Source organism: Pongo pygmaeus, chromosome 9 (assembly GCF_028885625.2).
Source record: "Pongo pygmaeus isolate AG05252 chromosome 9, NHGRI_mPonPyg2-v2.0_pri, whole genome shotgun sequence".
Lineage (NCBI taxonomy): Eukaryota > Metazoa > Chordata > Mammalia > Primates > Hominidae > Pongo > Pongo pygmaeus.
In genome coordinates this window covers 32,021,108-32,035,962 of record NC_072382.2, presented here as the reverse complement: position 1 = coordinate 32,035,962, position 14,855 = coordinate 32,021,108, and the positions used below count along the sequence as shown (strand labels likewise).

General features: G+C 43.3%; 1 protein-coding gene across 10 annotated transcripts in view; it reads right to left on the bottom strand.

Moving 5' to 3' along the window:
* The window catches only part of SLC1A2 (solute carrier family 1 member 2), a 172,658-nt gene that overhangs the window by 21,489 nt on the left and 136,314 nt on the right, over positions 1 to 14,855 (bottom strand). For all 10 annotated transcript variants that reach the window (XR_008492470.2, XM_054439927.2, XM_054439928.2 and 7 more), the window contains exons 8-9: positions 14,178 to 14,372; positions 8,296 to 8,430 (exon numbers count right to left, since the gene is read on the bottom strand). Coding sequence is in view for 9 of the 10 variants with exons in the window: in XM_054439927.2 (XP_054295902.1) it covers positions 8,296 to 8,430; positions 14,178 to 14,372 (330 nt within the window). In the remaining variant the exon portion in view is untranslated. The remainder of the gene's footprint in view (positions 1 to 8,295; positions 8,431 to 14,177; positions 14,373 to 14,855) is intronic.

The window sequence follows — 14,855 nt, the reverse complement described above, 5'->3', positions numbered from 1 at the left end:
TTGCCCTCAGGAGCTTTAAGGCTTGGTAAAAAACAACTTTTAGAGTGTGTGATGCCATCTTTGGGTCTGGACGCTGTGTGTCAGGACTGCAAGAAGGGGATGAAGATGAAAGCAGATCTTGCATTTCATGGGTTTTCTACAGATGACACAGCTACACTTTAGAGGTCACCAGGAACCAAAAATGAGAGAGGGGCTTGACTGAGTTATTTCACACTGAGTCACTAGGTCTGGTTCACTGAAAGAAAAACAAGTACCAAGGTACTCTCTCTCATCTTCATCTCTCAGTCTAAATCCTCCAACAGGGAAATGTGAAATCGTCTGGAACTCCTGGTTCACAGAGAAGAACAGGGCTGAGGGAGCTGAGTCACCCACAATTCATCTGGTGTCTTGCATTGGATTGAACCATATGAAATTGCCATTTATTTCCATATAAAAAGGTCAAATATTGGCAATTTCATATGGTTCAACTTAATATTGATAGAAACAAAACATAGCACCACCTGCCTCTCAGGATGCAAGGTGCCAAGGGACTGTCTTTAGGGGTAGGGTGTGGAAGAGGGGTCACTTGAGGCCCCAAACCCGAGGAAGGCTGGCACAGCTCTGGGCATTCAAGGGCTAAAGTCACATGGGGTTAGGGAAGAAAAGGAGATCCACGTAAGCATTGGCTAAGAGTGTGAAGTCCGGATACCAGCCTGGATGACACTCCCAGCTCAAGCAGAAAAGATTTCTTAGCCTGTCCTGCTCAGCTTTCTCATTTGTAACATATGGAGAGGGATACTCACCTGAAAGCATGTTGAGAAGATAATAACTGCTAACATGTATTGAGTGCTTGTCAACCACGAGGTCCTCCACCAAGGCTCTTTTATATAAAAGGCTTATATGACCCAGAAGAAGCTTCTCATTATATTACCATTTTTAGCCCAAGTGAAAAGGGGATCAGAGCATTCTCTCTTTTATTCCTCCCTACATCTTATCCATTTATTTTTGCACCTAGCAGGCTCCACTGGGATTTCTTGACCCCGTTACTAGACTATAAGCTCCTTGAGGACTGAGACTATGTTTCATTTACTTATGGCACAGGCTGGGCAGGGGAGAACGGGGAGGCTGGTATGTGGAAGGGGCAGGACCAGGATGGATTGTGAGTTTAAGACTTGAAAGCAGATTAGCTCTAGAGACACAATTGGTTTTTGTATAGTACAACATCTGGTTGGATATTTTGGTGGTAAAAAGTCAGGATGCAGGCCATGATCTAGCAGGATGAGGAGAGAGGCACAGAGAGCTCAGATTACTTTACAGATGAAAAGGAGAGGGGTGTCCAGAGAGCTGGGGAAATATTCAAAGATGGAGAACAAGGAGGCCCAAGGGGAAATTCCCAGGGGTGGGGAATACTAAAAGATTTTTTAGAAAAGGAGATGCCTAACATTACATTTTTATTTTATTTCTGTGCTACCTGAAATTATTAACAGTGAAATAACACTTGAGATTCAACAGTCAATGAAGGGGAGACGACTCCTTTTTCATTTTATTACTCTTTTGAACTCTGTCCTTCCCTTTTCTATGAACGTGCATTTATTTTGTGATATATCAAAAAATGATTTTGCTGCACAGAACTATAGCCCTGCCCCATCCTGCCTTGATCTGCAATTATGCTGCCTCAAGTCAGAGAAACTTTGGTGAGAGAGGAAAGGACTTAGTGGATAAGGGGCCACATTCCACAGTGAGGTTGATGTAGACTGGAGACAAGATGTAAAAAAGAGAATTCAGTGGAAGTGGGAAATCAAAGCAAAAGACTAAGATAGACATAAGCCCCTAAAATCTTCAAAGAAAAGGTTAATGTAGGAATTAGTTTTGTTTTCCACCAGCCACGAGTGGAGGGTAAGTCAGTTAGTTAAGTTTGTGTGTGTGTGTGTGCGTGTGCATGTGTGTGTCTTAAATTTTTAAAACAGCAGAACTCAGATGAGCATGCTTGGAACACCCAAGGATATCTAGATCATCTGGGTTTGAACCCCAATTCAGCCAGTTAATATCCAGTAAATTGGGATAAGTTACTTCCCTCTGAACCTGTTTTCTCAACTGTAAAACACTGATAATACTATTAGCTGCTTCATAATCTGCTGGGACTTTCAAATGAGCCCATGTAAAGTGCTTAGAACAATGTCTAACACTTAAGGAGCACTCACTAAGCATTAGCTGTTTGCATCCTGTATCTTTTCAGTCTATTTTTTTTGAAAGGATGCATCAACTGTCAAGAGTTAACTCAAAAAAAAGTAGAGGTGCTCATATACCCACAATCAGAAACTCCTGCTTTCCTTCCCGGTCTCTGGTTCATTGCTTCTGGAAGGGAGAGTCCCTGGAGATTGCACCATCAGAATCACCTGGGAACTTGTTAGAAATGTCAATTCTCCAGCCCCACCTCAGATACATCTCTGGGAGATTTTGGTGCATGCTCGAGTTTGAGAATGAATGCTCTATTCTCACCAGAGAGGAATGCTAATGGGAGGAGCTTCAGAGCCCTCCTGGAGGGTGGAGGCTCTTTGAGGTCTTCCTTCTAAGTGCCATCTCAACTATATTCCCCAATTAGCACATGTGAGCCCAGAAAAGAGCTCACCAACAGAGTCTTATGTGAGAATTGGTCCATAGGTCCACCTGGATTTCACTTTATTTTGATTTTCCTTTTCCCACCTGTAGCCAGACACAGTTATTTGTTACCTCTTCCTGGTATTGGCTCCCATTTACCACTCCATCCTGCCTCCTTCAGAGACACTGGGGTGCCAGCAAGGTCTCTTATAAATATCTGCCAAGGGCTCCTGACACAAAGGGCTTCCTGGACCCAGGGGAAGGTTCTGGTTTTAAACAGTCCCATCCATCTGGTGCTCTGGGACTCGGCATTTTTCAGGGCTCCAGAATCTTGGTTTTCACCATGACATTTACAGAGCAGCTAAGCCTGCCTGTTGAAAACCATCCAGGGCTTAGAGGGCAGTAACGAGGCTGGCTGGTCTCCAGCAGTTGGCAAACACTGTGACACATTAAATGTCACTGTAGGCTTTGTTTGGTTTTAAACTGAAAAATTGCTAGAGTTATGAAAGCTTACAAACCTTGGCTAAAGAGGAAAAAAGTTTCCCCCTTTTCTTTTTCTCTGCTTTTCCTCCACAGACTACTTATCTAGGGAATGGCCAGTTGCACCCCATCTCATCATAGCCCCCACCACCACTTACACACTAATGAGCACCCAACAGTCACAGAGCTCACAACCAAGAGCTAGTTTCCAGAACTCCTCTTGCTGGTGAGAAAGAATGTGACACCATTACTAATTCAAAGCAGATCTGACCTAGCTACAAACAGCTACACACATTTTCCCAGGATCCTCTACCCTTCCTTTTTTTTTTTCCTCTTAAAAGGAATGCTCGTGCTTATTTGTATACAAACATTCATCCCCAGCAGAATTCTACTCTAGGTCTTAAAACTAGAAGGGCACTTAAAGGCATTGAACCTAGACTCTTGCTTCCAACCTGATATGTTATTGCCCCATTTTACACATGATGTAGCTGAGGCTCAGAAAGTCACTTGCCCAAAGTCCTATAGATAGTAAGTGCAGAGCTCAGACCGAGGGCTCCTGCCTCTTAGACTCTCTTTCCCTTGATCACACTCCTCCCTCCATTTAGATCAGAGCCCCAGAATTGGATAACAGCTCTTCGTTTGCTCCTTTCTTCCCAGCTCCAGCCTAGGATAGGGTTTTCTCTTATATGATTTCATCAATATAGTTTATCCAAATGTATCATCCTTTTTTTAAAAAAAAAAAAAATTCAGCCAACTCCCTCCTGCTGACACACTTCAGCCCTGGAGTTAGGACGCTCTGCTTTCCTTTGCAAGTGTAAGCATGTGAGCACCTGCATGGGGTGATCTGGGAGGGCCCGGCCCTCCTATTTCATTTGCTAACATTTAGGTCAGAAGTAGGCAGGGTTTTGAATGTTTCATGAAGTGACTCGCATCCAACAGGCTTGAAAACAAATGACTGCCAAGAAGGACCAGGACCCACAATGGCAGACCCACTGGGGCTGGAGGACTTGAATTCTAAGGGTGGCCAAGACCTTGATTGTACCCCATTTATCCTCATTGAGTCTATTTGTTTTATTTTCATGCTGAGAGAAGAAAAAAATAGGTCAAAAATATTTCTCTGGTTAGCATGCAGAATCAGATGTGTCTTAGTCTGTGCTGCTATAGCAAAATACTTGAGATTGGGTAATTTATAAAGAACAGAAATTTATTTCCTCAGAATTCTGGAGGTTAGGAAATCCAAGATCAAGAAACTGGTATCTGGTAAGGGCCTTCTTTCTGCATCATGACACAGCAGAAGGCAGAAAGACAAAGAGAGGGCAAGAAGGGGCTGAATTCGCCCTTTTATAATGCACCAACCCCACTCATGAGGGTGGAGCCTTCATGACATAATCACCTTTTAAAGGTCCCACCTCTTAATATTGTTACAATGGCAATTCAACATCAACATGAGTTTTGGACTGGACAAATAATCAAACCATAGCCCAATGGGTGGCCCTAATAAGTGTGTCTTCTCCAGCCTTTCCGACTCTGGGCCTCTCCGCTCCTCCTCCCCCACTGTTAGAACGCTTAGTACAAATTAGGAGGCTGTGTGGAGTTGGATGAAGTGTCCTGACCTGGCCATACAAGCTCTGCTGTGCATCAGGCAAAAGACTCAACCCTTCTGATTCCCAGTTTTCTCATCTGGAAATACAACATAGGGCACCTTAAGGATTAAATGGAGACAGATGTAAAGACATTGCAGTACCCACCAAATATCAGCCCCTTTTCCTCACTCCTGATCATATTAGTGCATTTTTTTCCACTCAAAGGCATTTGTATTATAATGGTGGGCAGCCTCTATAATAATATTTTTTTAAAAGATGAATTTCTAATGGTGGTTTAAAGCCTTGGAAATAAGCCCAAGAAAAAAATGAGGCAATATTGTTGCAGCAGGCGAGGGACCCTCAATGACAACAAGCATTGAAAAGACTTGAGAGGCAAAGAGTCAAGGGTTTAAGTAAGCAACAAGTCATGGGGAAAGCCAGCAGAACTTAAATGGCTTCCTTCGTCTTTCTTTTCATGTGGATGGACCCTAATTATCACACAGCAACTATGTGGTTAAGAGTAGCTCACATCTATTGAGCTGCTACTATTTGCTCTCTCTCTAGACCACTGCCAACATCTTTATTTCCCCTTCGTCCCCCTTCGTCCCCCTTCGTCCCCCTTCGTCCCCCTTCGTCCCCCTTCGTCCCCCTTCGTCCCCCTTCGTCCCCCTTCGTCCCCCTTCCATCCATGGCCTACCCCATTCCTTTGTATCCTTCATCCCCTTCTCTCACAATCCCTCCCACCCATACACCACTATTGACTCTCAGCTGCCTTGTCTGAACAGATGTCATGAGAAAGGCTGTCTCTTGGGGCCAATATAGGACACAGAGAACAACCCAGCTAGCACGTAGGGACCCCCCTACCACCACCTGAGAGACTGGCAGAGACAGAGATGAGGCTATTTTGTTTGCTTGTCACCTTCCGCTAAAGGTATTTCCTGAACATTTGTCTGATGACGAAGGAGCCAATCAGGAAAATCCATGGCCTTCCTTGCAGCCCTCCCAAGTTGAACTGATTCTGTTCAGGGAGTCACTTCTTACTTATGGTTTTTTTTTTTTTTTTTTTTTTTTTTTTAGATGGAGTTTCACTCTTGTTGCCCAGGCTGGAGTGCAATGGCATGATCTCAGCTCACTGCAACCTCCGCCTCCCAGGTTCAAGTGATTCTCCTGCCTTAGCCTCCCAAGTAGCTGGGATTACGGGCATACGCCACAACACCTGGCTAATTGTTTTTGCATTTTTTGGTAGAGACGGGGTTTCTCCATGTTGTTCAGTCTGGTCTTGAACTCCCGACCTCAGGTGATCTGCCCGCTTTGGCCTCCCAAAGTGCTGGGCACTTCCTATTTCTAACCTAAGCCCTGTTGTCTGCACCAACAGCAGGCACATCTTATGGAGAAGTCAGGCTTCTTTCTGGCCTTTCCAGCTGTCCTTCCTCCCTTTGGCCACTTGCATTTTCCTCTCTTTGGAAGTGTGGGGGTGGGAAGGAGGAACAAACTCAAGTCCACAAAATGTGGTTTCTGAGGCTGGGCACAGTGGCTCACCCGTGTAATCTCAGCACTGTGGAAGGCCGAGGTGGGCCGATCACTTGAGGTCAGGAGTTTGAGACCAGCCTCGCCAACATAGTGAAACCCTGTCTCTACTAAAAATACAAAAATTAGCCGGGTGTGGTGGCACATGCCTGTAGTCCCAGCTACTTAGGAGGCTGAGGCAGGAGAAATGCTTGAACCCAGGAGGCAGAGGTCGCAGTGAGCCAAGATCACACCACTGCACTCCATCCTGGGCAACAGAGCAAGACTCCATCTGAAAAAAAAGAAAAATGTGATTTCTGGCTCTTAAAATCAATGCCAATAAATGTCAGAAAATTTGCTACTGGCAAGTCAGGCAGTTTGAAAAATAAGTGTGGGCATTTTGGCCTTGGGACTCTGGGCCAGCACTTGTTACTCTGTGCCTCTGACATTGAAGACTGGCATTGCCGGAGGCCCTATCATTTAACTCCAGTGCTGGACAGGAGGCATCAGATTACATCTCACAGAACATCCAAGCCCAAGTGGGCACTTAGAGGGGATCCATTCCAACCCCCTTATTGAAGACCATCTGGTTAGACTTTCCCACCTTTGTGAACGGGCAGTGAGTTTTCTACATGAGGAAAATGTCCTTCACTGGGAAAGGTAGCTGAACTACCATACATGGTCAAGTTCAAGTTTCTCTGCATGGCCTTTGAGGATGTCCATCTTGCTCACCTTTCACCACCCCCTGCCTCCAAGAGTACCAGACCACTTGTACATCCTCACACTGCTGGTAGCCTCAGCGCCTTTGTGCAGGCTGGCCTTGACTGGAATGTCCTGTCTCCCCGTCTCCCTACATACACCTGAGAAACTTTTACCTATTGGTTATGATTCAGCTCAGCTACCACTGCCTTTAGAAGCTGAATGTGACCATAAACAAGAATTTGTCAGGCTCCAGAGGCAGGCTGACCTAGGGTCGAATATCTGTCCATTTCTAAGTCTCTTTACCTCTATAAACCTCAGTGTCCTCATCTATAAAGTGGGAATAATAACATGTAACTTTCAAGGTTGTTAAAGAGGAAGATGTAAAGTTCTCAGTCTAATAGCTGGAACCTAGTGAACACTCAAATTCAGTAACCACTTTCATGTTTCTTGATATTCTCCGCTCCGTCTTTCCATTCTTGACTGGGATGAAGGCCTCTCTCTATCACTGTGCTTTTATTTGTGTGCTATGTTTTAATCACTTTATTGAAATGTAATTTACATACAACAAAACGTACCCATTTTAAGTGCGTGGTTTGAAGAGTTTTGACAAATGTAGACAACTGTGCATACCTGTGCATATGGAACATTTCTGTCACTCCCAAAGGTTTCCTTGTGTTCCTTCCCAGTTAATCTCTATCCCCCTATACCTGGCCCTAAGAAACCACTGATCTCTTTCTTTTTTCTTTTTCTTTTTTTTTAGGCAGAGTCTCACTCTGTCCCCTAGGCTAGAGGGCAGTGGCACAGTCTTGGTTCACTGCAACCTCTGCCTCCTGAGTTCAAGCAATTCTCCTGCCTCCGCCTCTTGAGTAGTTGGGATTATAGGCGTATGCCACCACGCCCAGCTATTTTTTTTGTATTTTTAGTAGAGATGGGGTCTCACCATGTTGGCCAGGCTGGTCTTGAACTCCTGACCTCAGATGATTCACCTGCCTCAGCCTCCAAAAGTGCTGGGATTACAGGCATGAGTCACCGCACCCAGCCCCAACTGATCTCTTTCTATTGATATGTGGTATACATCATCTTTTCTTAGAGCTTCATATAAATGGAATCATACAGTACATACTCCTTTGTGTCTGGCTTTATTCATTCAATATAATGTTCTGAGATTCTCTGAATGCATCAGTAGCTGGTTTCTTATTACTGTACTTTTAACCTTGTGTCATAATCTATCTGATTCCTCCACTAGACTGTGACGCCTTCAAATATTTCATCTTTTTCTTCTTTGGTTCTCGAATAGGTACTCAGTAAATGTGAGCGGGAAGGAGGAAGGAAGAGTGAGGGAGTTGCCATGGGGATTAGCTAAGATCTTGGTTGCAACCTTGCCACCTGTCCATCCCTGGGAGGCAGTACTCACAGTCCCAGCAGAACCCCATCCACAGACACTTACAGCAGCCAGTCCACAGCCACTAGCAGGCTGATGTCCTCTGTTGGCAGGCCCACGGCCGTCAGAATGAGGAGCATGGTGACCAGCCCGGCACTGGGGATACTGGCCGCGCCGATGCTTGCCAGGGTGGCTGTGAGGCTATGAGAACAGAGAAGTCCAGGTCATGGAAACGGAAAGAATCTTAGCAAAACCAACCCTGGCAATTTTAAGCTCTAATTTTCCTGCAGCCATAAAATTCACCCCCCAATCCCCACCCCATACTCTCCACCAAGGAATAGAGAAATCTAAAGTACTAAGACCCAGGAATTAAGGATTAAGGCCTATTTGGGTTCTGCTCAACTATGATGTAAGCTTATAAATTCATGGATTGGAGCCTTATTCCCATCATGCTATCCAGTTAGTCTAATATATCACAGGGCTCAAATAAGGTAAGCGTGGCTCTAAAAGCAGGCAAGGAAATATTAAAGATAAAAACAAATCACCCTTAATCCTCCCATGGGAACACAACTGCATTCATTTCTGCTTACGCTTTTATGTCTCTGTGAGCACCAGAGGCTTTTGGACTACGTGGCAAGGGTCTAAGAAGGCCATTGCCAAGGTTAACATGAGAACTCAGAATAGCAAATATCCAGACCCAACTGAGTTAGACATCAGGGAAACAAATCAACAGATTCCAAATGACACTAAGCGTCAGGCGCCTGGATGCCTCACCATGGGCTGGAAAATACATTATTCAGAAAGGGGATGCCAAGAAATGATAATGAAAGAAAGGGAGGCTTTCTTTCTGAAGCATCTCATCAGCTCTTTCCAAGCAACGCCGGGGCCACACCCAGCACCATTTTAAAGTTTGTCTCTGGGAGAGGGTTAATCTGGAGTTCAAGTGCCCTGTCCTGACACCAGGGAGTCTCTGTCGTCCGGTAAAGGGCAGTGACTCTTTTTTCTCTTTTCTGGATGCCATTTGTACAGAGCTGTCATGTCATAATGTCATATCAAAATATCTAAGAGTACTCTGGAAATACAGATTCCCAAGTTGTTTTTGTGGGTGCCAAAAGGTAAGGGGGGCTGCTTTCTTTGTAGTTATAAAATCCTGGAAATTTTATGAGCTGAGAGGCAGCCTCTCAAATTGTTTCAACTAAATCCAGGCCATCAGTTGACCAAGCACAGAATCCTGGGGTCTTATCGCTGAATATACCTAATCTTACGTTTGGAAGGTTAAGGCCCCTGGAGAGCCTGTGGTTTGAGCTGTTTTTCCCATATTGCCATCCTTCCCAGGTTTAGGCCCATCCTTGCATAGACACTTGCCCTGGGTGTGATCTACAGACCCCCAAACCACACCCTTCCCCTCCCCCTCCATGGTGTCAAGGCTCAGCACTCCAATTTCCTTGAACCCGTCTGGGTCACAGGAGGTACAATGTGGAGTGCTCAGCCATGAAAGTTCTGCAGTTGAACAACCTGAGTTCAAATTCCAGCTCTGCCACTTAACCACATGACTACAGGCAATTTAACCTCCCTGTGCCTTGACTTCCTTGTCTGTAAAAAGGAGATACTCTCTCATGGGGTGGTCAGAAGCTTTCAGGAGCTAATAAATTAAAATGCACTTACAAGAGGCTGGGCACATTGCAAGTCCCCCACCCCCACCCCGCCCAGTGAATGTGAATTGTTTTTCTTATCAAGAAATCTGGACAGGACCAGGCTGCTTTGCAATGAAAACTTCCCTAAAGCCCTGAAAGCTGGAAGATGGGAATTCTCAACTGTTTCCCAAACAGACAGTACACCAGGGAACGGGAACTCCCCAAGTTCCAACAGTCTTGACCTTGACTGTTTTATTCACAGCATCAGTTGCTCTGAGTCACTTTTGCACATCCCTTTGCACTGTGGTTAACATCAACATTATCTGGTTATCTTTTGGTTGTGTGAGACAAAGTCTTAGAAAGATAATTCTTCCTGGAAGTTGCTTTCTCCTCTTGTCCCTAATAATACCCTCACCCTCCAGTGGGCATAGTCTCTGTGTGTGGAATTCTAAGCCCTGCAAGAGCTCCTTGGGCAGTGATTTTCCCTGCATCCCTCATTGCTTTCTGCTTTGCCTGGCCTTTCACTCCCCTGGCTCACTTCTCTAGGGTTCCTGGAAGCTGTTAAGATACTAGACACACAATATCAGAGCAGAACCTCACAGTAACTCTGCAAGGGACATATATGGTAACACCTGCTTTCACTGTGAGGAAAACACAGATAGGATGGGTGGAGAAACTTAGGTCACACAGCTTGAACATGGTCTGCTGGGATTTGAACACTGGTCTGCTTGATTTCAATGCCACGCTTGTCCTTGATGGCCTTGATCCCTCCCTATACTGAAAATTCTATGAATTAATAAAAATGCTAAGAATTTATAATCACTATTTTCCTACATGCAGTGAAAGGAGAGAAATGAAAATTTTACTTGGAAGCGCAGCCTGAAGATAGATTTGGCTATTTTCCTCCAAACAAACTGCAGGCATGAAGTATATATACCCGTTGTGGGTGTCCCAGAGGTAGCCCTTCTGGTGTCTACAATTCAGGAGGATTTGACTGAACCCACCCAGGGGCCAGAGATTTAAATGTATATGGTCAAATTCATCTTTTGTCAAGCGAAAATGCTCAGTAGTATCAGCTAATATAAAACAAATCTTGTGTAGATAAATTTATAGAATTTCAGCACAAATTCAATCACTCACTGGTCCATTCTCCCATCTGTAAGTTCCCATCTAATAGTGGGAACTTAATGGAAAATATGGTTACCATCAAGACCAAGAGTTGAGAGACCAGAAATTACCTTTGCTTGGCAAAAGACATTCTTAAGAAGCCCTTTTCGTCTTTGAGTTTTAAAGCAAGGGAGGTTAGTAGTTTCGTGATATCTGTTAGGACATAATTTTGAAAGGCTTGATCTTCTGACCTGAAGTATATTTTCCATTGTCAGTAGCATCATGGTACTCATGATGTCACAGCCACATTTTTCTTTAATATTCTAGGAGTATTATGTATTTTATTAGACATCAATAATAATAATAGAAGCTAACATTTATTGACTGGTGCCTGGCTCATACTCATAAGAGACTATAAGCCAGGCACCATGTTCTCAGCCACCCTATAATTCGTTATTGTTCCCATTATGCAGATGAGGAAACTGAGGCTCCCTTATAGTATATAATTCATAGGGTGGTTGTGAAGATTTTATTATATATATATAAATTATTATTTTGCAACCCAACAGTATAGTATAGTGGAGGCAGTGTGTGTAATGGTTAAAAACACAAACCCCAGAGTAAGGTGGCCTGGGTTCAAATCCCATTTCTGCCTGTTACAAACAGTGTGATCCTGGTCCAGTTACCTCAACTTACTGTGCCTCATTTTCTCCATCTCTAAAATATAGAACCCAATATCTACTTTTTAGGGCTGTTTCTAGGATCACAAGTTAAATAAATGGAAGCATATGCCAGCATTTGGAAATTTAAATTATAGTTGTTCCTCTAGATGGCTGTGTGTGATCTATTCTCTGAGCCTCTGTTTCCTTATCTATGTATAAGGTGAGATAATTTAGCAAGAGAATCACTGGGAGACATTTCTGATGATACATTCTAGCTGATTAAATAAATGTGATTGTTATTTCATGTTTTCATAGTGTGAGTGTGTGTGTGTGTGTGTGTGTGTGTGTGTGTATTAAACATGGTGAACTTTTTCTTTTCTCTATTTGCTGACTGAGTTGCTAAAGTGAACTCAGATGCACATGGGATAGTCACTAAATCTTCTGGAATGGTTAGAAGGAGAGAGGAGAAAGCTGTGTTTTAACAAAAATGTCCTTGAGCTGGTTGAATACCTCAGAGCTAGATAGATCAAGCACAGGCTCTGAAGTGGCCATTCCATGGCAATATCAGCCCCTAGAACACATAGACGACATGATTAGAGGAAATTTCCAGCACTGCTACAGACACTGGGTGGTCCCTGAGCTTGGACTTTTAAAAAGCCTGAGCAAGTAGAGACATCAGACCCAAATGAACACAGCCTCTTAGGAGAGATCTCCTAAAATGGCCCTAGCCCACTAAAGGCCTACCAGAGAATGGGCTGTTGAATAACATGAACCAAGCAGACACCAAGATTATTACCAAAGTTTCTTATATAGAGATTGACAGTGCTGCCTGGGGTTTGAAGTGGGAGAAAGAGGCTAGTGCCTTAGCCTGAACCCAAAAACTATTGCCCCTTCTAATGCCCAATGGAAAAAGTCAATAAAAACACTATTCTAATGTCTTTTTTTGAGTCATAGTCAGAAAGAAGAAATGACCTGTGGTTGGAAGAGGTAAACTGTGGAATAGAAATTTGACTTGTGCCTCTGGCACCCATAGCCATGAGACCTAGGTTGGTCAGATAATTTCTTTGAGCCTCACATGCTTCCTCTGTAAAATGTGAATAATGACTATTCCTTCTCTTCAGGACTGCTGGGCATGTTCAAAGCAATGTATGGAAAGAGTCTGCCACCTCAGAGGAACCAAAGAGTGGAGTGATTATCATTGCAGAGGATGAAAGTGTATTCCAGTGTCTACCTCATTCATTTCCTAAAGTGAATCACCCAGGCCTTGGCTGTTCTAATATCTGGAATTCTCTTTCTACTACAAGTATATCTGTCAACACAGAATGTTACCCACTTACTCCCTATGTTTTCTGATCACATAGAATCTGAGAGGGGAAATAAAACTTATAAATTGTTGAATCCAAGATTACAAACTCCATTGTCTTAAAGGGCTAAGCTGTGGTGACAGGTGCAGCAGGCCAGGCATAAGTAATAGGGAGCAGGGGAGACTGTGGGAAACTGAAGGGCAGCTGTCTTATAACAGGATGAAATTCTAATCTTTTACAATATATTTCAAGGCAAACAAAGCAACACTCTGGGCTGGGAGTCCATCCATGAACTACCAACTTTTAGCCCCAAATTATGAATACCTTCCTTATTTATAGATGAGGAAATTGAGACTGAGAGTAGGGATATGACATAAGTTAAGGCAGAAATTGGCTTCTGGCTTAATTGAAGCATTTAGATGGGTTGCGAGTGATAACATTAAAATGATGATTGCAAAAAGCTTTATTTCTTACTGTAATGTCAATATAATATTGAACGGGTTGAAGACTGATATTTTCAATGACTTAACCTATAAGCAAGAAACAGAAGTGTTGGCTTGGCTAGTAGGTGTGATCTTTAAGTTTATGGTGAGGCAATGCATTTTTAACGATCTCAGGAAAATGTTCTTTCTGAATTTTTAAAATGATGAATACATTTAAATAAAAATAGCTTTAGTAAAAACAAAACTATGTGCTATTTATTTGTAATAAAATCTTATATGTCATATTGAGGAATCTCTTCCAGTATTTTGTAATTTCTACCATTACCCTCTGGTGATGGAATATTGAAGGGAGCATATTTTAGTGAAACAAAAATTGGATCCAGAGTCAGCTGATGTTGGCCTCAGTTACAGTCCTGCCAAATCATTACTGATGTTGGCCTCACTTACAGCCATGCTGTAGCCATGGACAAACTACCATGCCTCTTGGTGCCTGAGTTTCTTTGTCTATTAAATGGGCAAAGAAATTACCCTGCCTACATCACAGGATTGCTAAAAATCAAATAATATCCAATTTCTAAAGCAAGTTGACATGTGCAATACAAACAGGAGGTATTAATAAGAGTCTTCTTTCTTGTCACAATCTTTTCCTTTTGAAGGCTGCCAATAATTCCTCTTTTTTTATTACCTTCATTGTCTTCCACCAGCAGAAATGAAATTCAAGTGGCCTCTGTCACATGGAGTTAGTGTGGAGGGGAAACAGGGTAGAGGTTGTTTTGTGTTTTACCCCACCCTCCTCACCTTACAGTCACAATCTGTCCTCCATCCAGGACAACACCATTCATTTGGGCTATAAAGATGGCGGCCACCGCTTCATAAAGGGCTGTACCATCCATGTTGATGGTTGCTCCAACAGGAAGGACGAATCTAGTCACACGCTTATCAATCCCCAGATTTTCTTCCAGGCAACGGAAGGTGACAGGCAAAGTTCCAGCACTGAGAACAAAGAGAAAGAGAGAGACAGGGTTATGTCCACTTTAGAGAAGCAGGACGATGCATAAACTGGAATGCCACTGCATCCTTAGTTTTTCTTGTTTTGTGTCAATCAAGCAATGTGACATGCAAAAAAGCAGTATCTGGAGCCAGATTAAAAACTGGTGAGTTGGAGGCTCAAATTCAATCTTATTAAGACGCTAATAGGCAGCAAAATATTTTCGTTGGTTCTGGTTTTGGAGATATACTCAGAGCTTGAAGATTTTTTCTTTTGGCCACTGTTTCCATCTTGGATTCGATATTGAAGTGCATCTGATTGCCCATGTTAATTGGGTTGAAAAAAAAGAAAACCAGCTATGTCAGAAAAGAATCAGCTATTAACAGCAAAATGGGATGAGGAATTTTTGAATAACCCATAATTTCATGCTAGAAATGCTGTTTCCGATAAAATGACTGAATGGATTGCATTTAGCCCCGGGAAACTGC